At 35.3% G+C, this 25,424-nt stretch overlaps 2 protein-coding genes across 3 annotated transcripts; both read right to left on the bottom strand.

The window, feature by feature from the left end:
- Positions 1–1,971: 1,971 nt before the first annotated feature.
- LOC141614137 (protein ROOT HAIR DEFECTIVE 3-like) lies at positions 1,972–10,654 on the bottom strand. Of its 2 annotated transcripts, XM_074432893.1 has the most exons (23): positions 10,199–10,654; positions 8,826–8,975; positions 8,529–8,595; positions 8,337–8,439; positions 8,056–8,126; positions 7,905–7,968; positions 7,718–7,783; positions 7,588–7,635; positions 7,439–7,501; positions 7,278–7,334; positions 6,966–7,124; positions 6,826–6,894; positions 6,633–6,724; positions 6,057–6,135; positions 5,665–5,830; positions 5,363–5,487; positions 4,540–4,802; positions 4,214–4,310; positions 3,975–4,124; positions 3,735–3,839; positions 3,517–3,611; positions 3,336–3,432; positions 1,972–2,554 (listed from the first exon to the last, which is right to left on the bottom strand). In XM_074432893.1, the coding sequence occupies exons 1-23, from the start codon at positions 10,200–10,202 to the stop codon at positions 2,339–2,341; spliced, it is 2,406 nt and encodes an 801-aa protein (XP_074288994.1). In that variant the 5' UTR covers positions 10,203–10,654; the 3' UTR covers positions 1,972–2,338. The 2 variants fall into 2 exon arrangements, with proteins under 2 accessions (XP_074288994.1, XP_074288996.1); XM_074432895.1 differs by lacking the exons at positions 8,826–8,975; positions 10,199–10,654 and adding an exon at positions 8,713–8,791.
- A 4,992-nt stretch (positions 10,655–15,646) lies between these two features.
- LOC141614143 (beta-galactosidase 1-like) lies at positions 15,647–22,033 on the bottom strand. Its single transcript, XM_074432900.1, has 19 exons — positions 21,685–22,033; positions 21,440–21,535; positions 21,159–21,271; positions 20,965–21,031; positions 20,681–20,773; positions 20,410–20,553; positions 19,742–19,830; positions 19,551–19,656; positions 19,372–19,459; positions 19,060–19,178; positions 18,797–18,961; positions 18,166–18,338; positions 17,958–18,067; positions 17,635–17,744; positions 17,415–17,525; positions 17,164–17,274; positions 16,864–17,069; positions 16,339–16,672; positions 15,647–16,233 (listed from the first exon to the last, which is right to left on the bottom strand). Exons 1-19 carry the CDS (start codon positions 21,850–21,852, stop codon positions 16,123–16,125), a joined length of 2,514 nt encoding a protein of 837 aa, XP_074289001.1. The 5' UTR covers positions 21,853–22,033; the 3' UTR covers positions 15,647–16,122.
- Between the last annotated feature and the right edge of the window lie 3,391 nt (positions 22,034–25,424).

Raw genomic sequence — 25,424 nt, forward strand, 5'->3', positions numbered from 1 at the left:
ACGATTTTGAGCATAAATAAGGGTCTCATCTTCGAGTGTACAAAAGGCTAGCAGACATTTTGAGGCGTCTACGGAAGCCCCCACTTTGGCCGAGTCTGAGTAAGACGAAGGTCAAAGTAGTCCGGTCGGGAGTAGTTCGGGACAGGTAAAGATTAAGACATGTACCTGAGCCTCCTATATTATCCGTTTAGAGTAGCTGAATCTTGGAGAAGCGAAAACTTTGTTTCTGATTTCTTGGACTTGCTTAGCTTTGCAGGTGAACGAAGCTGGACTTCTTTAATTATCCCGCAGGTGAACGAGAATAGACTGCTTAGTTTCGCAGGTGAACAAGCAAAATTAATTAATATAATATTTATCATTTTTCATTAATGTCTTTTGTCATCAACTTGTCGGTTAATTGCTTGTTTTGTACGAGTAATGGACAAGTAAAATTAATTAATATAATATTTATCCTTTAACCTTTCCTTTTGTAAATAGGAAAACTTTTAAAAAGTTGTCTTAAACATGTACTTCAACTTAAGATAATAGGCTTTCCACATTGAATTCTACCTCTAATGTCATATTAGAAGGGAATTGGATGTCCTACCACCATAAGTTAAAATGGCTTTAAACCCATCCCGATCATTGACTTGTACACCAAGTCCTTAGTCAATCCCTTGGTCAAATGATCAGCTAGATTTTGTTGAGATCTCAGAAAACAAACCGATATCACCCTTGAGTGATCTACTCTCGTACCGCGCTATGTCTAACGCCTAGGTGTCGCGACTTACCATTATATACTTGGCTATAGGCCTTAGCCAAGGTAGCTGCACTATCACAATGGATAGCAATTGGTGATATAGGTTTAGGCCACAACGGAATCTCATAAATCAAATTCCGTAACCATTCCCCCTCTTTTCCGGTCGAAGCCAAGGCTATAAATTCCGACTCCATTGTCGAACTTGTGATGCAAGTTTGCTTCTTGGAAGCCAACGAAATGGCACCTCCCCCAAGCAAGAATAGCCATAAGCAAACACTCCCATGTCTGACATGTCTACCATATAATACACATACACCAATATAAATTCTCACTTTAGACGGACACTTTTCGTCTAAAGCTGCAGACAGATAGTGTCCCACTTGCCCTCTCACTTGCATTTTGTGAGAGGGTCACTTTCTACAGCTTAAATGGATAGTGTCCGTCTACAATGAAACGGATTGATATACCAACTAATGAACATAAATATTTCTCTAATTAATCTAATTTAGTAACAAAATAAGACGATTTAAATGAAAATAACAAGAATATATTACCTTTTGAGTAAGGTAAGATTAGATTGGGATAGAAATTGAGGTTTAGCTATTGAGATTTTGAGGAGAATTTGACTTGGGGCCAAATTGCACTTTTTGCATAAGTAATGGGGCTAAATTACCCCAATTGAGAGTTATGGGGCTTAATTTCACAATTGTAAAGAGTTATGGGCTAAATTACCACTTCCCCGAAACTCAATGTAACAACTAAGGGCATTAGCAATAAGGGGTTCATAGAGAGGTTTGTCCACTATTTTAGAGGTTTGTAAACAAGCCTCTCTATTGTTGGATAAAGTTAAGAAGCTTCATTTATGAGAAAGGTTATTGTATCCAGGTTTGTTGATAGTAAGTGGGACCTTATGTGTAATAGTTTATTGTTATGTATGTATTTTCTTTGTTTGTGGGCCCATACTATGAACCCTCAATTTTTTGGTCTATTGTTACAAAGAGATTTATTGTTAGAAAGGTTTGTATGTTAGATGATTTGGCATAAGATGAACCTCAAAAGAGGTTTGTCTATTGCTAATGCCCTAACATGTTTATTTCTATTTTTTTTTTCTGGTCAGTTGTAAATAAGGTGCATTACATTAATACAGTTGCTTTGCACCAAAAAAAAAAACATTAATACAGTTGCTGCATGTATAAATCAGAAGTAAATGTTATTCGGAAGACGATCCGAAACCAATTACCAATCCATATTGTTCAGTAATCAAAAGTATATCTTTATGACATACAATCAAACTATACCTTTGCATACAAAAATGATGATGCTAAAGCCGCAACTACAGTTTCGACAGCATCCAGACCTAAGTTGTTCCATTCGGATGCCTCAATCAAGCAGCGATTTACCTAGAAAAATTATCTATTGTCCCTTTGTATACTTTCACGAGTTAGAAGTATCAAAATTACGCAAAATGTAGAAAAAATTAAGTTTTCCAGTGCCACGACTTTACTTTATGATCTAGGGCCGCTTTCTTCGTACATACATGTCAGTATCTCATCCTTACGGAGCAGTACTACTTAGTGTAATTCGAAACACTTTACATAGCTAGTCAGCCTTCGAAGAACTAGACGACTTTACTTTAGTCGTTGCTTGGGAAGAACTGGTAGAAGTCGAACCACCTTGGAGGCTATTTGCTGCCATGGGAGGAGGATTTGTCTGACCAGCTGTGTTTGCTGGTGTATTTCCCTGAGCAGCTAGTCCACTAAGCATGTTCATGACTGTTGGCACGAATCGGGCTGATACTGATAGAAGTCCCGGAAGCTGTAAGAAAGTGATCAAAATTACGTACACAAATTAATTGTAGAACGAAAAATGGGAAGAACACAAGTACAAACAATGATGGCAAAAATGCTTTTAAATATACGGACTTTTGTGATTTCCCCGTGTTGTAGAATAAAAATAGGTTTTAGATGATCCATAATGAAAATTTCATCCAGCATCGCGTCGACTGACTGCTACTTCATAATATAAGCGGTGAGGAAAATTTGGCGATTTTTTTTTGCTCTATTCCGCTATTGTCCAAAGCAATAGTGAATCGTTTAACTGTAGAAATGACAACCTAGCCGGAGCTAAAATTTATGGACCGGATTACAAAAATTCCGGACCGGAAAAATTTCGGTCCAAGACCGGACCGGAATTTGACATGATATATGCCCACTTTTTCAAATTCCGGTCCATTGGACCGGGTTTATAATATATTTTCAAGGAAAAAAAAATAAAATAAAAAATTAAATCCGTTTTTTCTGGTCCGGACCGGAAAAAACCGGTCCCGAATTGAAAACCGGAATCTTAGAAAATGGTGGACCGGAGACTGGACTGGATGTTCCTGTCCGGTAGATTCCGGTCCGAACCGGATTTTACCCACCCCTAGCGGTGAAGAAAATTTGGCGATTTTTTTTGCTTTATTCCGCTATTGTCCAAAGCAATTGTGAATAGTTTAGCTGTGGAAATGACAACCTAGCAGGAGCTAAAAGGTCGCTTATGCCTTACAGAGCATGCCAGTAATGGGATTGAATTAAGTAAAACTTGTTAAGATACTCACAAAGCCATGGCTGAATTCGTTAGATACATCCATCTGCACCCACAATGCTTTGCTCACGAGATACCCGACAAAGAGGAGTCCGATATATAAAGGATTCCTGACACAAAAAGTATGATCAAAACATCACGACGATGAAGTAACAGGAGCTGATAAAAACTTGATAACCGGAGAGAGATAGTACCTCAAAAGTGTCACAATCTCGTTAAAACCCAAAATGATGATAGCAGCAATCGCCCATGGAGGTGGCAACCAGCTGTTGCCACGCTTGCAGGCTTCCTGAGAAATCAAATACACATGAAATGGATTATCATGTAACACAGGCTCCAATGCATGAAGATGCGAACATCTTCCATGCATTTATCCGCTGTATGAACGTGATTAACAGCTGCTATGACATACCTGAGCAGATATGGCCTGGCTAACGGTATATTCTGTCTCCATTTGGAACTGTCTCCACAGTGATTTGCATTGCACTGGAGTTATTAATGTTTTGGATAACGAGACCTGCACGAAAAACACAATGAAGCTCTAACAGAATGTTATTATATGCAGCAGACTGACTAGCTAAAAACAGGTCCAATGGAGGATGAGTTGACGGAAACATGTGAGCTTTCATAAGACGGCAGTAACAGAAGGCACCTTCTCCCAGGTGCTAGATGCCAACGGATCAGTTGACACTGAACTCCTGCTTTTACTGGTGTCCAACAATGCAAGAGACAACGTCTTGTCAATATCATCTGATTCGTCATCCAACCGAATGACAGACAGAACTGAGAGCAATTTAAGAGACTGCAAAACCAAGCAAATATTAACATACAAGAAAACCCTCTAAATGGACTAATATACATTTTCGGAATAGTTCGGATTCAAAATCCTACCGAGGTACGAGCAGACTTTGTAATTGCTTTAATATCTTCATCTCCAGTCCAAATCCGTGGCATTGAGTCAGCATCATGGCTGAACAATGTTGTGAATCTACAGAAGCATGCAGTGCATAGTTAGTGTTCTGGAGGAAACTAGTTGCACATTTGTATTCATAGCTATTTTACTCCAACACTTCATTTTACCTCAAATACCCATGTTTAAATTATAAAATTTTATCCATAAAATAACCAAGTCCTACACTTGGATGCGCAGCCTTGTCATATACTTGTAACAGTCTCTGTTAGAGAAACATAGATTCACATAAATATTAAGACCTAACCTGTCTTTCATACGGATCAAAACCTTTCCCGCTTCTTCTTTGGCCTTGGCCTCAACCACACCTCGTGCATGATCCCCCAGCTTCGCTAACATTTTGTCTCTGGTTTGCTCATCCAAATCAAAACTAGACAGTTTACTAGCAAGGCCAGATACTGCTGACTGAGTTTCATGTCGAAGGAGTTTTCTTATTGATGGCCATGTTTCAATGTTTGCAGTATCCAGTAGTGCCTCAACAGGCGCTGATAGAGCATCATTTAATTTCGCCTGCAACATTTTGCCATCATCAATTAAAGACTAATGATAATGGTGCAAAACCAGTAGCAACTTCAACAGCCACGGCTGCATTTAACAACCACACTAGCATACATGGAAATTGTACTGCAATAGTTATTCCAGATAAAAAAAAATGTTGGCAATCAGTCTGATCAAGTTTACTTGAAAAACTATTCAAATTATAATTTTGGGGGCATTGTCGGGTATCATTATAAGATTTTTCTGTCTCCCTCAACGTAATATTACTGACAGGACCCAAAAAAAAATGTTGGCTATCAGTCTGATCAAGTTTACTTGAGAAACTATTCAAATTATAATTTTGGGGCATTGTCGGGTATCATTATAAGATTTTTCTGTCTCTCAACGTAATATTACTGACAGGACCCAAAAAAAATGTCCTATTACAGACTACTTTCACCAGCAAAATCATGTTCATGCAATCGAAAACACAACGGAAATTCAGCATCTCAGCGAAAAAAATTGTCAGAGGTCCTGTAACAGTTTCAATCACCAAAATCCGTACAATATCGTCAATTAGATAGAGAAAATACCTCAAAGTGAGATGTAAATTCGCCTAACTTGGCAGCACGAACAGAGGTGATATGTTCGTCTAAATCACGTTCAAGCTTGGCCTTCACTTTAGATGTATCCCAGTTTGCTTGTTCGACCACAGAATCTGTGCATAAGTCGAGTATTATAGCTATTGGAGCTTGGAAGGATGGAATTATGCCTCAACAAAGCCCTCACTCTGATCTCATGCAACATGCGTGTATAATGGGAATTCTCTACAGCTCTGAACTATTTAATAAAAATGCATTCTCATTCTCGAACATATCACTAAAAACAAAAGTACCTGCAGATCCCTCATCAAAGGCATTCAAAGCAGTCTGTTTGCATCTGCAAGCAACATCAGAAAACCCTTCACCCGCTTTCAGAGATTTTTCAAACGTCTCTGTGAACTTTTCAAATGCTCCAGAACGCACATGTCCCAGTACTAATTGAAAGGCAGGTTGGACAAGCTAATACAACACACCAAAATTAAAGGGAGGAGAACAATTAGGCATTTTCCGCAAGAAAAGGTCATGAACTATTATCATAGTTAAAACATGAGTCTAGAATTTGCAGCAAAAGTTTCTTATCAAAGTTGTTTCCAGTTTTCGAACTGTGAAAGGAAATGAATTATCAAATGACACAGAGGTACACGGCAACATAACCATACAGGCTCCACATGAAAGATGATTGTACCTGCAATAATTTATCTTCCAGATGCTTCCTCTTCGAATTTCTCACACCCTCGTCAAAATATATAGCCTCTGCATCATACCTGTATAGAGAGGGAAATAAATGTCAGCGGACAGCCATAAGTCGTAAGACTAGCAACTATAGTGAATTAAAAAATGTAATAACAGGAAGAAACAGTGAGAATGAGAAACTTTTTTATAATGTACTCGTACAAACTAAGATTAATCAGTTCTAATAATGTCAACACTGAACTTGACCTAGACTAGAACATACTCTACGTTATCCAAACGACCATAAACATTATTCTGTATTGCAAAGAACACGAAAGATCCATGGCGTATAATCTAATCAAGAGAGGTATCACACCATTGGACAAAATCAAAGTCCGATACTGAAATCAATATTTGTATCAAATATACGTTATATCCATTCAAGTAAACAGTTTCTGAAAGTATTAACAAAAACATTTGTATACCCGATTGTGCACTCTAAAACCAAAGATCATAAACATAACTAGTATGTAGCTAAAGGTAATTAAAATAACATCTTGACCAAAAATAAGCGGTGATAGCTACTCACTCAGAGAAACAACTTCCAAGAATTGAACTAAGCTTTTTCCCAAAACCTGGGACAGGGCCAGATTGTGAGGCCTCTTCCAAATTTAGCCAATCCTGTGTGTATCAGTAGCACATAAATCAGCTGGAATAACAAGGGAATGAAAATGGAATTCTGTAAACTGTGCACAAATACAAATGTTTCAGAGCCATCTTACCCGATTATGTGAAAACGCATTACATCTTTCATTGGCAATTTCTTCACAGCGAACTGTAGCCACCAAAACCTGGAACAGAACAGTAGCATGAAAATAATTTCCACACACTACCTGTTTATGATAGTAACTAAAGCACTAACCTTGTGTGCAGGAAGATCAAGGTCCTTGTTTTCCTTAATGACCTTCCAAATTTGCTGACCACTGAACGAAAAACCTGATGCAGGAACGACGCCCCGCCGATCTCCAGCAAGCCCACCAGGAGCAATAGATTGATTGAATCGCTGCCTCAAATCAGAAACCTTCATCCATTGACAGCAAGTCAAAGTAAGTGCAATAAGACCCCAAATAATTATGTTAAACTAAAGGATGATAATAGAATATTATTAGAAGCTACTCACAAGATATATTAGCACACATCAGATAGGTAATACAAAAGGTTTTATACGGCAAACCTGCTCTTTAAACTGTTCTTCTTTCTCTTCATAACTCGAAAGAGCAACTACCTCAACCTGCAAAAGTTGACAGTAGGTGTAAGTGTGTAACAAGGACCCTCCACGAACAAAAGGCAGATGTAATTGAAATTTTTTTACGATTGTAAGATAGACGATCTTACATTGAAAAATTCACTTAGAAGGGTGTCCGTGTGTGCTTGTGGCTTCGGAACTGAATCCCATATCTGATGAAAAACATTACATACACAGTAAACTATGACTAGTTAACCATCTATAACTCCATAAGACATGTATAGAAGCAACTCCTCACCTTCTGGATATCTTCCCGCAAAACAGGTTCCAAATTTTCCAGAGGTGTCTATGTGAATGGTGAACCAAAAAAAGGCAGTCAGGTTCTGAAAATACCTTAAGAAGGGAAATGAAAAAGGATAGAACCTTACCCTTGTCTTATCACGTATTACAAACATTAAAGTGGTTTTACGAGGGCTAAACAATCGCATCATAACCTGTACACAATCAGCAAAAGATATCATCACGACATCAAAAACAACCAGTAAAAAAGCAATCATACGAAGCAGTTTATGGCAGGCAAATTTCTGAAAATAGAACAGAAAGAGAACTATTTACTTGAAATACAGTTTTCAACAGTGGCTTATTGGCTGCCTGTTCACGTCCTATATCATGACACCACCTATACCACACACACCTCGAATAAGACAAAATGTACGTGAAAAAGACGCACAGAAAAAATGTAGACATAGGCAGTCCAAGAACTTACATGTTTATAAGTACTATGTCAGAAACAGCAAGAGCAAAGAGAGCACTTTGTTTTTCAAAAGCAGTATCATCCTGGAAAGTAAGGCAACCACAAAAAAAAAAATAAGGAAAAAAAAAAGACAGAGACTCAGTTCATAACGAGACAATAATTAATGAACTTACACACCACCGAAAGTGTTCACAACAATTATATAGAGGATTCCGAAAACTCAAGCAACCTTTCTAATCAAATAAAGTGCTCAATATTTCAAAAGCTATTGATTTGCTAAGTTTGGGAATCACCTCTCCTCTTTCCCTGCCATCAGTCCCCTCCAAATCCATTACAAGAGTGCAGGGTTCGATGCCAACACATCTCGCAAGCCAAATTCCCCTGGTGGTTTGAGACCTGGAAATTGCATCATTATGTCAAAAGCTTTCTCATTTAATGCTTCATCCTTTACGAAAAGCAATTTAATGCAGGATGTGATCTATTACCTTCCTTTGAATGCATCCATCTCCCTGAAGTTGGTTCGAAAGAGATGGTTCACTAGTGTACTTTTTCCTGTGAGAGGAAATACAAAATCAACAGCAAACAAGAAAAATCTCGGTACTGGCTAGCAATGGCTTACACATTATTTTGCAGAGAACTAGATGTCAAAGAAGCAAGTAAACATATAACCTTTCTGAAACTAAACTATATCTCTTAATCGAGGGTTTTATCACAATCATGGATAGTCCTTGGTAAAAATAACTTTTGCTGGCATATTGTTAAGTGGTAAATGTATAACGTACCACTGCTTTGCGGACCCATGATGGAGACTACAGCGTATGAAAGTCCGCATTCTGCCAATTTCACTCCTTTCAGAAACTTTTCAATTCCAGTGACATTGAATTCGCCGTCTCCATCAATAAGTTGAGTAGAACAACAACCATCATCGTTATCTGCCAAAAAATTTAAGACATATCAAAGAAAATTTATTTCCATTTCGGATGGTGCAAAAGGCTCACTATTTAGAAAATTGACTGTAGTTCATTTTATTGCAAAGTAACTCAAACTGTTACCCTTCACACAATTTTCAACATGAGTCATCGAGAAATAACCTCCATAGTTTCAACATAAAAGAAAGGTTGTGTACATCCAAACACCCTTTTCCCGCCATTAACGGGAATCTTTGAGGCACTGGGGTAATATAGTTGTATCATCAAAGTTAGATGAAGTCATGAGTCATGTAAAATATTTCAAAGAACCTTGTACATCAAAGATGAATATATTTCTAAAGGGAACATTTTATATTTTTATGCAATCCTTAATACTGTAACTGCATAGACAGGTTTCTAAATTGCAATATTTCAAAGAACCTTGTACATCAAAGATGAATATATAGTTTCTCTACTCCGAGCTGCACAACAGCGCAACCATCAGGGGAAAAAAATCAGAATGGCCAAAACAAAAATCGTCACCACATCCTCATCTATGTGCATTACTTGTATTCAACAGAAAGCCTCCCCCGTATAAGCAAGAACAAAAAACCTTTACCTGCACATTAATGCATTGCGCCTGATAACGCATTTGGCCCTCATGTGCAAGTATGCAACACAATTACACATGAAGTTACAGGTTTGTTTGAAAAGCAGCGCTCCTCATGTGCAAGAGACCCATGCAATCGCCTTAAAGTACTTAGTATGACATTAATTTATCACAACCAAATCCATTTCCAAGCCTAATAATCCGGAAATTCAAGCGCGCACACACACCCACACAAATCGATTTGGGCAATAAACAATTCATTATAAAAAAACTCCAAACTAGCACAAGCTAAACACAAATAATCAACATCTATTCTTGCTTGTGACGAAAAGGTATTTATGACATCTCACAACCACCTTCCCTTTTTATCATTATTTAAACCGATTGTGAGACGTCACAGATGAGAATTTGTGAATAATTAATAACCCATCACTTCTAATCATCCAAGTTCCTCAAGATCCCACCAAATGACAACAATTAATTAGAAATGATGCTCATATTCCCACATTAATGTACAAAAACAGCAAATAACAATAAATTACCCATAATTTGGCAATAACTCAATCAATTTAACGTAACATAATCATTATTTGGCAATAATATAAACAATTTAACAATGAATAAAAATAAAGAATACCCATTATGATTTAACGTTTGATTGAGCGAACCCTGATTTGATTAAGCATACATGACAAGAATCAAATCTGAAAATTGAGAGAAAAATTGAGAATTGAGGAGGGGGAAGAGGAAGAGGAGAAAATGAAAATTGCATGTAGTAATAAAATGATGAATGGTCGTAGAACATTGCTGCATGCACCACAAAATCTAATCTGAGTAACTAATTTTCATGAGAAATTAAACATTCCGTAATTGGAGTTGTTGGAAAATATTGTGATTTAAGATTTTAATTGTGAATTTTAATATTTGACCAAATAATTAATTGAGGCATTTACTCTATTAATTTTGATTTTGATGAGTTAGAAAGAATATTAAACTTGGTCAATACTATTTATTTATTTTGATAGATTGAAAGCTATTAACTCCACAATTAGTATGATTTTAAATGATAGCTTGTGGAATATTGTGTGCAACGGTCAAAGTGTGGTTACACCACCTATTAAGGATGATTAATGTCCTTTCTATTTAAGATAAATGGTACACTCATATGGATACGTTTTTGGTGTACAAAAATAGTGGTTTTGGATGTTGCACAGTGATTTTTGGGTTAAGCTCATTTCAATATTATTTTCATAAGCATTTTGTCGCTTATCTTTTGTTAAAGTATTTATATGTTACAAAGATAATTTTATACTACAAAAGTATTATTGAGCATCGGGTGATCGTCGGTTCGGGGACTCCTCTTGCTGCTACCGAAGGAGTCCAACGGGTTGTCGTATCTTGGGAGAGGAACGCACTATTTGGTAACCAGTGCAGTGGAGGCGTTATCTCTCTTAGGAAAGCGCCTAGCGCGATTCGACCCAAGCTACATCTTTCTTCTCTTCTCTATTTTATATTATTGTTCTTTTATTTACGTCATTTATATTATTGTATATTGTTGTAATATTATTTACGGTAATATTGCTCCATATTTTTTCTAACAATCTAAGAGAGATAAAGCGTTATCGTAAATAATATTACTCCTTACATTTTTGTTAGGGACCAAGATAATGAGTAGTTGAATATGATATTGCTAGAACGCAGGATCAAACAATACATAGAATAATCGCATGAAGTTTGTCTAATTGTCTAGATAATTAATTGTTTGATCTACGGTTTTGCCCATGTTTAATTCATTAATTGTTTGCTCATTCGTACATGCCTATGAGAATGGATATATAGTGTGCTACTAAGTATCATGAAGCAGAAAGTTGTCTTAAAAAATAGTATCTTACATATCGTCTCGCATGTTTAATTGCTACGGAGTAGATCTTAAATTTTTCATGAAGCTCGTATATATATAGTTCACATCTTTTATGTTTATTTAAGTGACTAATATTTTGTCATGTTTGTATATATTTAGTTCTTTTGTTTGATATCATTAGCACTTCACTATATGAGGTTAGTATTCAGGTATGATCAAATATTAATAGTGTTATTGACATTATAATAACTTGTTATTCAATTTTAATAGTCATCCTTTAATGTTATCCTATGAACCATATATATTTGTTTGCGTGCATCTCTAGTCTTACATATGAAAATTTTGATAATTCTCTTTGGTTAACAATTATTATTATGAACTTGACAAATGTGGGGGTTGTTTTCGCTCAATAAATTTGTATGATCATCTTTGATTTTAGTGGTTATTTCGATAAATCGGGTGTAAATATTCATGTTTGTGAAAATATATAATTTTTTTTTTTTGGGTGATGAGAATAGAGTATTTATGTTTATCCAAATAGGTGACATACTTATGTGTTTCAAGGATTATATATTATGCTATGCAATGTTTGTTTCATTGAGTCGTGAGCTTATTGCTTATTTGCTTTCATTATGGTTATGACATGTCAATGGGTGCGTGATTCTTAACTTATCTATATTGTATTAGTTCAATAAGTGATTTAATGAGGTTTTATTATCATTATACATTATCAATGTATTTTTTTTAAATGATTAAAGAGGTAATAGTTGATTAAATGATAATATTAGATTTAATTTATCACCATATTTATTTCGGCACACATGATACGTGGTGCATCCTCAATATTGTTCTAGCTAATTGGCTAAAGGAGTTTTTTCGGTTGGTGGATGTGATTAGTGTCGTAAATCTTACAATTTTATCTTATCTTAAATGTGGGGTGAAGGTGTAGCATCCGGAAGATATATTATTATTATTATTTATTATATGTCCCACTAATTATATTTTTCATTATTTATTTGAAGGGTATATTGAAGCGAGTTGGACGTTAAGTTTGATGAGTCTAAATGCTACAATGAGAATTTATTTTTATATGGCGGAGGTTTACTATGGCTATTTATTTTTATTTGACAAAGGTTCGATGTCATGGCTATTTTTATTTCTTGGAGGAGCGATATTATGAAGATCTCCAAAGCCAACTATTATTATTATTTTTATATTATTGGACACCACGAGCATGGAAGCGAAATGATCGAAAAGTTATCGCGATATATTCTATATACTTATATTATTTGAGCCGTCTATCATTCCTATTCCATTTTTATGTGGTGGAAGATTTTTAGCTAAAAGCTAAAATTGCAGAGTTTCATGAGAAAATGAGATATTTGAGACGTGGTCTTTGTGACACGTGATTTTCCATCATGATGGTGTTCTTTATTTATTTTTTTATTTTTTTTATTTTTTGATTAGGTAAGAAAACTAGGTTGATCCTCTAGGGTAGGACCAACCTATCTCATCCTTTCGAATGAGGGAGGTGAGTTGAAGCCACCGGCTATCAAACCACCTCGAAAGAGTTGGACATGAATGTCCAACTGCAGCCATGAAGTCAGCAACCTTGTTGGCTTCACGAAAGCAATGTTTAATTATCACTTTCTCGAAAAAATGAAGGTCTAATTTCACATCCTTGATAATACTAGAAATTTCCCACGGAATTTGCCAAGTACCTCGAATCGAGTTAATAACACATAAGTTATCACCCTCCACAATTAACTTTGAGATTCCTAAGTATTTAGCTGCTAAAATACCTTCTTTTAAAGCAAGTGCTTCCGCAACAAGGATACTATTGGATCCGCACTTTTTTACTCCCAACAAAACGACTTTACCATTGTGATCTCTTGATGGTGTTCTTTATTTGAATATTCATAAAGTGATATCACGGATCCATTTATAAAAAAGCTGGCCAGCAAGTACGTACTTGAATTATGAGAATTGAATCGTCGAGGGGAATGAGACTTATTGCCCATGTGGTAGCCATCGCAGTGGAAACTCGTCTTCAAAGATTGGAGATCCCATGAAAGAAGTTCAACGGGTAATAACGAAGCTGTGGGTGGGCTAATTAAGGACAGCACCATTTATTTGTTTGGCGGATATTTTATTTTTGGTCCGCGTCTCATTCCTATGGCGAAGTGTGATATTTGTGTTTTATGAGGTACTCTCATTGATTTTTGGTTGTGACGGTTTGAGGTTGAGCATTGACTCTTAATGAATCCGAAGGCATAATTTTTTGCGGGGTGGATGTCACACCTACCCTTGGAGGATTCACCTAGTGAGTGTTCGTAGTGTGGTCGCTACTATGGGACGTGGGCAACTCCCTAGAGACACTCATGATACAAGATACCTGCGCATGACCATTAACGCGCACCACTGATAGAACCTGATCGATTGCTCGTACCGTGTGTGTGGTGAGTCCAAGCTTGATCTAAGGGACCTAGTTCAAAGTATTTATACTACTATGGTTCTTTCGAGTGCAAGCTCACTTACACTAAGTGTTGGTTCAAACCCGAAAGGTACCTACACCTATTACGCGGTATCGTATGCTCACTATTATTATTTTTATAAAATGATATTTCTTTTTCTTTTGGATTTTTAAATCTTATTTATTTATTATTCTAAAATGTTTTTCAATTCTTAAATCATGTGGGGGATTGTTGGAAAATATTGTGATTTAACACTTTAATTGTGAATTTTAATATTTGACCAAATAATTAATTGAGGCATTTACTCTATTAATTTTGATTTTGATGAGTTAGAAAGAATATTAAACTTGGTCAATACTATTTATTTTGATGGATTGAAAGTTATTAACTCCACAATTAGTATGATTTTAAATGATAGCTTGTGGAATATTGTGTGCAACGGTCAAAGTGTGGTTACACCACCAATTAAGGATGATTAATGTCCTTTCTATTTAAGATAAATGGTACACTCATATGGATACGTTTTTGGTGTACAAAAATAGTGGTTTTGGATGTTGCACAGTGATTTTGGGGTTAAGCTCATTTCAATATTATTTTCATAAGCATTTTGTCGCTTATCTTTTGTTAAAGTATTTATATGTTACAAAGATAATTTTATACTACAAAAGTATTATTGAGCATCGGGTGATCGTCGGTTCGGGGACTCCTCTTGCTGCTACCGAAGGAGTCCAACGGGTTGTCGTATCTTGGGAGAGGAACGCACTATTTGGTAACCAGTGCAGTGGAGGCGTTATCTCTCTTAGTAAAGCGCCTAGCGCGATTCGACCCAGGCTACATCTTTCTTCTCTTCTCTATTTTATATTATTGTTCTTTTATTTACGTCATTTATATTATTGTATATTGTTGTAATATTATTTACGGTAATATTCTTCGGAGCATTTGATTAGGGAGTAATTGTGAATGTACTTGTTAAATTGGTTATTTGGATTGTCTCTAGTTATTTTAGGTTGAATATTTTTCGATATGGTTGTTATCGAGTTATTTTGGGTAGAATGTTAGTTTTGATCAGGTAACTGATCTCATTCACGTAATTATAGTCTTGACTCTTGTTATACGGAGTATGTTTTATTTCAAATCGGTCAGTATAAGTGCATTCCAGTTTCGGTCATGAGACATTCCGAGTGTGGATCATCAACTCTGTGTTGTACTTTTCGAGTCTGGATTTGGGTGGAGTCAATTAGAATTGGGTTATTCAAAATGGATTATAGATGTATGTTGGGGTGTGCGCTGGGCCAGGCTAGGGGTCAGAAGTCTAGGCACGACACTAGTGAGGAACCGTGCTGGGTTGGTTTCGTCCAAATTGAGCCAGCCCACTTAGCAGCGGGTCAGGGCGGGCCGGACTTGGCCCTTTGCTTTTTATTTTTTCAGTGCTAGATCGGGCTGGGCCTATAAAATGTGAGCAGTAGCCCAGCCCAGGGAAGGCGGGCTGTGCTATGGGCTGGAGTCTGGACAGGCTGCTGAACTTCGACCCATGAGACCGGGCTGGGCTGGATTGGCTCGCTACAATGCAGAGCTCTAGATGCGGTTTAATATAGTTGGTAAATGGTAACTCATATACTATATAGCGGGATTATATTAGTTTGGATGAGTAATTAGTAATGACGTAAACTTAAAAAGAATTTGCTGAAATTCTCGGAGCATAATAAAATTGTACTCCGTATCAAGTAAAAGGTTGTCTCGAAAGTCGAAATACAATGAAAAAAACTCGAGATAAATAAGCAAAGATTCAATCAATGGGCAAAGACAAAATTAACATTAGGATTTAGGATAATCCTAAATGACAACTTACAACAAAAGATTGTCTCTACTCTCTACTATGAATACTACTCTTGATACATAGTCACATAGTACATGGACTCCTTCGTATCGTCACACTGCTATACTCTTCCCTCTGAATGAAAGGACTAGGGAAGACAGTCGAATTTTTCGACCTCATATCTCCAAATCTTCAATATTGCACAGAATTGCGGACAATATATAGTCTATGTACACAGGTTATCACCCTGAGTGTGTTGCAGATGTCTGTACAACTTCACTCGAGGGAAAGCCGGAATGAAGATGGTATGGATTAAATAAGAAAAATGTTGAAATTGAAGATCACAAAATTGAGCTTGAACAGCCAAAAATTGAGAAGGTTTATTGACTCGTAGAAGCGATGAAGGTGCATTAGCTACAAATGGCCTCGACTGAAAGTTTCTTCATGACGTTTGGACAAGGATCTCCTCCAAATAACTCGGGTTCAACAGTTACAGCACAACCCGCCTGTCCAACACAATTCTACAATAGAAAAGGATATTCATAAATTTAGTTTTCAACTTTTTTTCCGAGGGATTAATCGTTAGAAGTTTTGACAAGTACAAAAATTCGGAAAACAAAGAATACCTTTACGAATATGTCGTAGTTGAGGGCATGACAGGTTCCCTGTCTGTAATTTCCACAGGAGCCCTCTGGCGTTCCGAAACTGACAAACTTAATTGAAGAGATTTTCTGTCCGGGAGCACACCACAGATGAGCCTTCGGCCTCAATCGCTTGTTGGTCTTTCTAGAAGATTGTAACTGCCAATTTAATAGCGTTGGCTGCCACTCATTAATGTCTGAACAAACACTGTTTATTTCTTTCTTCATTAAAGAAATCATGTTTGGGTCTCCTCCCAATTCTTCGATAACCACCATCAAGTTTCCTGCTGGTTTTAGCCAGGAGCGAGGCACGTGATACCTGAAATTGTATTTTATGGTTAACTCGACATCTATGTTATGATGAATATAACAATATCAATAAAACCTAGCTGAAATGATTTGAGATCAAGAAAAAAAAGGAGAACCTTTTAAAAGAGAGTCGATCATATATTTAAATGCAAACGAAGAAAAAAAAAAAAATGACCGGATGCATGGCACTAAGCCACTCACCATCTTTGGGACGGATCTCCACAATAACTTGAGCATTTTTTCTCAGTAAAATACCCAGCATAGTTGCATTCCCCACAGGAACCTTTTGCTGTATAAGCAGGCCAATAACGTCCGATATTCTGTCCATTTATCCACACTTGACCTTTACCCATAGCACCCATATCTAAGGCAAGTGGTTCGTTACCAGGTGGACCATCGAATGTAGTCTGAAAGAATGAACAAAATTGTCATTGGTACAGTCTTTTCACAGCAAATGATGAACTGAAGTCGGAAACTCGAGTATGAGGTATGAATACCCACTTTATACCAAGTCAGTGGTTGTTTCTGAGCTACAAACTTCCCCGCGAGCCACTCTACATTTGAGGTTCCACTAACCGAATCAAGATTCAATGATTCTCCTCGCAGACCAATCTGAAATTAGATCAAGGAATTTAGTTCTTTTGGTTATAAAAAGGCTAGTGTTATGGAAATGAAGCTATCGCCTGTGCTCGAGTTTAGAAGATAGAGGCCGCGAGTTCTGAAAAAAAAAATATAAATGTAGGAAGAATAACCTTATAGGACCAATTCTGCCATGTTAAGTCTCTCTTTCCCTTGTTCAAACCACTTAGCGAGACAGGACCGAGAATACCGGCATTCCACGTCTCATAATGTGGACCAACGTTCTAAATTATGAAGCACAAAGAATTTCATTAGTCATATAGAGTGATTAAACATGGCAACTGGTTATATAGGTAATTAGTTATACAGGTTGAGAAATGCAATAGAGCATACCGGGAGCCCAACAGCAATGCTCAGGAGAGATATCTTGTTAACACCGGCCCTTAAGTTCACACCTTTGCTAAAAGAGACCTTTGGGCTTTCGAGACTTCCGTAAACAGTGTCTGCAACGACAAGTAATAACACATACATATAAAGGAAAACCCAACTGTAACTACAACCAGGACTACTGCGGATTTCAGACATTGAGAGCTTAATTCGAGTACTTTACTCATGTTTCTGACGATGATGAAGAAATTTAAACGGGTAGAACTTTGAATATGTTTCAGGAGTATAAGTTTCTTTCTCGGTACATAATGATGAAAGAGGATACCCACCTGATAGTTGACCATTGATGTAAACTTGCAAAGCATGGCCAGCAGACATTATAGTCAGAACAGGCAAATTTCCAGAGGTCAAAAATCCCTCATTCTGATCAATCACCACGCTGTTTGCGATAATCAAACATCAGCTAAGAAGTCAAAACAGAATAGCTACAGAATATCTGAGCACTGAAAAAAAATATTGAGAGTGCTAATTACTCACTCGGTCATATACCACAGGTAGTCAGTCATATCTCTAGTGGTGTTTATTTGTTCAACTAAACCCACCACTGTAAATGCACTATCATCAATGGAAGCTGTCTCTTCGTTGTATGATTGCCAAGAAAAATCTTGAAGAACAGGTGTGTACTTCATCTGTGCACTTTGAGCACCAACCTGCAACGGAGTATGGTGTTTAATACGATGCGTGATGTCAGCAGTTCAAATAGTACTCTTTCATGAAATCGCGATTTATGTAAATGGGTTGACACGAACACGACACAATATTTAATTGAGTTGGGTTTGGGTTGAGCTCTTCAAACACGAATAACCTGTTTACTAAATTAATCCTAATTTTTTTTATCCTCTATCACATAAATTTACTTAAAACTTTCCAAATATAGACATGACACGAAAACACGACACGAACCCGACACGAAATTAACGGGTTAGGGTTGAGGCTCTATGACCCATTTATGTAAGTGGGTCGACAGGAACACGACACGAGATTTAATTGGGTCGGGTTTGGGTTGGAAGGTTTGTGACCCGTTTACATGTGACACGAACTCGACACGACCCGATCTGTTTGCCAGGTCTAACTTTAAACATGAATCGTGACAAGAGGTAGTTCTCACCCTTGCAGTATTGTAAACAGTGTGTTTGCAATCAGGAAGAATGCTAATCGACCAGGGTGGCAGATTGTAGTGATTATCACCATAGGCGACCGTTGCGTAAGAGCTTGGATTATAATTTGCAAGGAATGCAGCACATGATCCAGACTCTGACTTGAAAACGTGAGCCTGAATGATATAAAAAGAAGACATATTACAATGTTAGAAGACGGTATTATTATGAACATGCATCATTGCATAGAAAGTATTTTGAGTGGAAAGCTAACCTCTTGACTAGCACCTAACTTGATCACAGTCGGATCACTGGAAACTAAAGCTGGCTCACACAATTTTACTGCTCTATGCAAATCTTTTAAATGACCCCATTTTGGTTGATTTCGAAGCCCTGTAAGTTGAAAGAAACCAACGAAACCAAGAAATTACTCCAACAATTGTGAATCATAAAGCATCCATGGGCGCAATAGATCCAACGAGAAGCTACTACTAGAGGTATTATTTCCATAAATATCTGAAAATAAAATTGTAACGTACTGTATCAGTTGCGTACTCGCGTTTTTCTAAGAGAGAAAGATGTTTACCAAGTTCATCTAGAGGAGCATCATAATCATAGCTAGTGGCAATGAACGGACCACCTGCAGTTCTACCAAAATTTGTACCGCCATGATACTGATGACACAGAGATTATAGTGTAAGTACATACAAAATAACAACACAAAAAGTTTGGGGTTTGGGCTAATGTGCCAAGAAATTCACGGACCATGTAATAATTGACAAAAGACCCCCCTTTCTGTATGAATCTAGCGACAGAAAATGCCAAATCTTCGGCTGGTCTAGTAGGTACTGCACCCCCGAATTCAGTATACCTGAAAGCACAACACTCAAAAATAGACGTTCAACCTCAAATTATACCCATCGTTTATTAACACCTAAAATCGTTAAAAATCTCACCATCCTGTCCATGCCTCTGTCCACATCTTCGGTTTATAAGCCTTGTTAGGAGAAAAGTAATCACAGTAGAAACCATTGCAAGTGTTAATCTGCAAGGAACATGCAATTTATTTACTAACATATAGAAACAAGTACTATTTCATCCACTAAGTCAATCGACATACTTAGCATAATGCCGTCAACCTCAGCATAACACAATATTAAAAAATTAAATGGTGATGATGATATGGATTATTCATTTAAGAATTAACTAAAAACCAGCAAAGCTCTTCTTGTGAGTACCGAAGAAACAGTTATCATACTTCATAGACCATAATATTTTACTCATTTTCCCATTCTCCTAGATCAGACATAATAACAACATATACATGAGAGAAGGTTCGTTGTACAAGGGGTCATTATAATATTCAAGACAGTCGGAGTGAATTATAATACTGTACATATCAAGCTGACCATACTGTTAATTTATTTGAAACGCTAAGCGAATCCCATGTGGAAATGTGGAATGCCACTTCAACTATCACAGTACTAAGTAATGCACCAAATTGATAAACCGAGAATTATTATAAGCTATTAAAGAACATAACCATCCCATATTAGCTACTCCGTATAGACCGTACTACACCAAAGAGTAAAAGAATAATTGAAGATTTACTAAAGATTCTTACAACAGGATCTGGAGCATCATCCTGCTTGCACATGACCCATGGAACTCCAGTATTTAACCCAACAGCCATTTTAGCTGCCCAGTTTGTGTATGATTTACCAGGTTCACCATATCTATTCTCTAGTGGACCGTATTCATTTTCAATCTGCCAACAAAACCAGCATTGTCCCAAGATGATTTCAGTTCGGCCAACATAAATCGTCATTTAGAACCATCATAGATTCATAGTGATATGGTAACTTTCACATGTCTTACATCCAAAATCAAAATACCTGGGATAAGATAATTGGACCGCCTTGTGACTCAAATAATTTCTCTGATTTCATCATGTCAACAATCTTCATGGTAAATTTTTGCATGGCATCCTATCAAAGGGTTCAACAAAAATTTCAGCTTCAATTCTATTATCTATACTCCCTCCGTCCCAATCATTTTTTTTACATTTGATTAAAATACCCCATACATAGAATTAAAAAAATAAACAAACAATTGGGCCAGACGGAATAGTACACATTAAATTAATTTTATCTCATGGGTGACAAGGGGTATAGCAAACCTTGAAAGGTTTATTATCAGTTCTGAAGTTGATGCCAGGAACATACTTCAGCCATACAGGAAATCCTCTAAAATTAGTCATTAGCCAATAATCACAATTAGCCACAAATATCTTGCAGAATTATCCAAGATTGTCAATAGTAAAAAGTTACAAAATAAATAAATAAACATACAGTAAAAATAACAGTAAATTACCCAAAATTCCATTCAGCACAAACATAAGGTCCAATCCTCAAATGAGCATATAAACCAGCTTGTTGAACCAACTTGATGAACTTTACAAGATCATACCTTTCTTCAAAATAATACTGTAAATTATGAAAAATAAACAAACTTTACTAACAAATTAACATTATTGGCTCATGCAAATTGCTGGGTTAGGGGACCCTCGTGTTAGCAAGACAAAGAGGTTGTTTCCGAATAACAAATTAACATTAATAAGGTAAATAAAATGCAAAATGTGAAGAAATTATTACTTGGTCAGGTTGAGGTTCATGTCCATTCCAGAAAACATAAGTTTGGATTACATCAACACCTCCTTCTTTTGCCTTTTGTATAAGATCTGGCCACATCTAAAATCAACCAATCACAAAAATTAAGCAAAGCCCATGTCACATTTTCAGCTAAAACACATTAAAAAAAAACCGCCACCGCCACCAACAACAACGACAACTATATTACCCAGTGCATCAAGTGCAGTCGCAAATTACAGAACACATACCTCAGGAGTACTTCTGGGATAATGAATAGACCCAGAAAAAAGAATCCTTCTTTGCCCATTAATTGTAATAGCTTTATGATCATATGCAACATTTGCATTAATCAACAATGATAAATCTTGAAAAACAAACAAAATTGTTAACAAAATTGTTAACTTTTTGTTAAGCATTTTGATTTTAGTTAGTTAGTTAACAATGTGGGTTGCTCTTTTGAGCAAACTAAAGCTATACAACTCTCTAACACAACTTTTATTCTCTTGGCATTGTGCTTAAAACACTTTATTCTATGCTTGTTTAGTGTGAGAAAGTAGTGTGAGACTGTAAAGAGACAAGTGAAAGAAAACAGCTGTGATTTCTTTTTTTTTTTTTTTTTTTTTTTTTAGATATTTCACCGATTTTTATTCTTATAACGGAACACAGTTTTCACGAATCACACCCGATTAAAATAAAGGTGAAAATAAGAAATGGTTGGGAAATGTTTAAGTTAATACTCCCTCCTATGCAGTATAAACTTCCTTATTTTATTTACCGTCTATTTACAATAACTTTCCTATTTCCTTTTTTTGTAAGTATTTGTATGGTCCAAATTTAATTGTATGGTGGGTGATGTATTTGTGTGGTCCAAATTTACTTATATGGTGGGGTAAGTATATTTCCTTAATTTTTGTGTCAAAATGAAATAGAAAGTTTATTGTGAGTAAGAGGGTGTACGGTTTTAAGTCAAACCAATTTCTATTACGGAATACTCATGTTATATTATTCCTTAATTTGTGCGATTATTATACGTGCACGATATACATGAATGAAATAGAGTATTATGGTAAGCAACAAGTAAATATAAAGAAAAAGTTAAAATATATTGTATTACTAGTTTGAATGCCCGTGCGTTGCAACGGGGTAATTAACTTATTTATAATGCAAAAAAAAAAAACGTTATAAGGGTTTAATGTTTACATTCTATGTCTAATGATTTGTTTACATATTATTAAAATATCTTTTTCAAAAAAATAAAATAAAAGATTAATATTTATGAGACTTAAAAAATTTTGGGTGGATACATAAGTTCCAAATATCCCTCATATTTATAATCATAGGGATCACACGACCTTATATTAATCTTTCGATGTGGGACAATTCTACTATTTTTATGTAGTATATTCATCACACCTACGTTATTTTCCAATGTGGGACAAAACATACTAAAAATTACACAATTTTACACACTAATTTTAATATGTGCAAATAATATGAAATCTATACTCTAATGATAGCATTTTTTACCACGAAGCTAATTATATTATTTTAACAATTTTTTTAAAAATCTTTTTTTGCCAAATGAAATGTAAAAGATTGATATAAAAATTGGAAATATTACTTGAATATAATTTAGGAAATATATATATTATAATAATTAAAAGATTCTCCACTTTAATTTTTAAGTCAAAAATTATTATTTATGTTACTTCCCTAAATTAATTTTTTGATGATGTGGGTTAACTCTTATTTATAATCATATAATCACCCCACCTTATACCAATCTTTCGATGTGGGACAATTCTAGTATTTATAAGTAATATATTCACCAAACTCGGATTATTTTTATGATATGGGACAATTCTACTATTTATACGTAGTATATATTCATCAAACCTGCATTGTTTTTCAATGTGGGACAAATAACATACTCAGAATTACACCATCTTTTTTGCACTTAGTTCGACATCCAATCAGATCCCGAATACCAAATACGGACAATTGCTACTTATTATATCTAATAGTTATATTTAAATTTAATAATAAGATAAAAAAAATTATCATAATTGAGATACAGAAATTTCTCGTGGTACCCCTTAATTTTGTCAGATTTTCCATGTTACCTCTACTTTTAACAATGTCTTATGGTACCCTTGAGGTTCCATTTTTTTTCCCATGATACCCCTAATGTAAAGGCTGTTAAATGGATGTTAAGTTTGATGGGCTGATAATAAAATAACAATTAAAAAATAATACCCCTTTTATTGTTTTATTGGTACGGATATCTCTCTCTTTTAAATGAAAATTTAATTAACTATATCATTATAATATTTGAAAATTCTCATGGTAACCTTGAACTTTGATAGATTACACGTGTTACCCCTAATTTTAAGTTTCTGCAAATGGTACCCCTATGTGGCTATGTTCACTTTTTTCTTTCCCAGAATATCATTTGACAACTTTCGTCATAACGCCATTACTCCTATGAGGTGTGACGCCTTTTTCTTTTGTTATCTATTACACAAACACTTCATCATCTAGTTCCTAAATCCATATTTCATTATTTTTACCGACATTATTTTGCCAAATGAAATGTAAAAAAAATTATATAAAAATTACAAACATCACTTGAATATAAAATAAGATTTTCCAAAGATTAACTTAGGTTAGAAATCATTATTGTAGAGACAGTAATACAAACTATTTTAAGAGCTCTATCTGAAAATACTTAAGAAAATCAAAAGATTTAGGGTTATGACTTCTATTTATAATCATAAGATCACCCTGACTTATGATAATCTTCCGATGTGGGACAATTCTAATATTTATACATAGTATATTCAGCACATTTACATTATTTTTCAATGTAGGACAAATAACATACTACATACACCATTTTTTTCGCACCTACTTTGACATCAATCCGATTTAATAATGAGAAAATACAGTACAATCTACACTCTAATGATAGCATTTTTTTTGTCACAATCTAATTATATAATTTTCATACGATACTTTTTTGTCAAATGAAATATAAAGTTTTTATATAAAATTATAAACATCACTTTTATATAATATAGAAAATATATATATATATATATATATATATATATATATATATATATATATATATATATATATGGGACAATTCTATTAGTTATACATAATATATTCACCACACCCACATTATTTTTCAATGTGGGACTTATAACATACTAAAAATTACATATCTTTTATATCAAAAAATTTTGGGTTAATACCTACGTTTCAAGGATGCCTTCTATTTATATTTATATAATCACCCTACCGTATATTATTCTTTCGATGTGAGATACATAATTTAATTATTTAGACGTAGTATGTTCACCAGGCCTACATTATTATTTTTCAATGTGAAAGATAAGTACATGTCTCTTCTTTAAAAGAAAAACCACTATTGTATACATATTATTTTTCTTTGAAGGTAAAACCACTTAGCTCGATCATTAGATAGAGATCTCTACATTGTACATATAACGACTCATTAACGCTCTATTACTGCATTAAGAAGACAACCATTAGTAAAATCTTTAGCTTTGTACTGTGTCATGTCAAGAGACTAACATTAATAAAACCTTTAGTTTTTTATTTTTTTAATTTTCTTGGTTACTGCATTAAGAAGACAACCATTAGTAAAATCTTTAGCTTTGTACTGTGTCAAGAGACTAACATTAATAAAATCTTTAGTTTTTTATTTTTTAAATTTTCTTGGTCATGTTCTTAACTCTCTCCCAGGTAGTTCCCAACGATTTTCACTTTATTTTTTATATCATATCGTAGATAATGATAGAAAATCCTAAGAGCTCTTTAAAAAAATATTTATGAGACTCAAAATTTTTTGGGTGATACATAAGTTCCAAATATGCCTCCTATTTATAATCATAGGATCACATCACCTTATAGTAATCTTTCGATGTGGGACAATTCTACTATTTATATGTAGTATATT

Source organism: Silene latifolia, chromosome 1 (genome assembly GCF_048544455.1).
Source record: "Silene latifolia isolate original U9 population chromosome 1, ASM4854445v1, whole genome shotgun sequence".
NCBI classification, from domain to species: domain Eukaryota; kingdom Viridiplantae; phylum Streptophyta; class Magnoliopsida; order Caryophyllales; family Caryophyllaceae; genus Silene; species Silene latifolia.

Excerpts from the sequence above, each read along its gene's own strand:
- LOC141614137 (XM_074432893.1), bottom strand. Across the intron at positions 7,784-7,904 it reads TGTTGAAAACTGTATTTCAA|GTTATGATGCGATTGTTTAG; the intron begins GTAAATAGTTCT and ends GATTGTGTACAG. Across the intron at positions 6,725-6,825 it reads ATGCGTTTTCACATAATCGG|GATTGGCTAAATTTGGAAGA; the intron begins GTAAGATGGCTC and ends TGATACACACAG.
- LOC141614143 (XM_074432900.1), bottom strand. The coding sequence starts at position 21,852 with ATGCTTAACAAAAAGTTAACAATTTTGTTAACAATTTTGTTTGTTTTT. Across the intron at positions 20,554-20,680 it reads GTCCAATTATCTTATCCCAG|ATTGAAAATGAATACGGTCC; the intron begins GTATTTTGATTT and ends TTTTGTTGGCAG. Across the intron at positions 17,745-17,957 it reads CATCAATGGTCAACTATCAG|ACACTGTTTACGGAAGTCTC; the intron begins GTGGGTATCCTC and ends TTGTCGTTGCAG.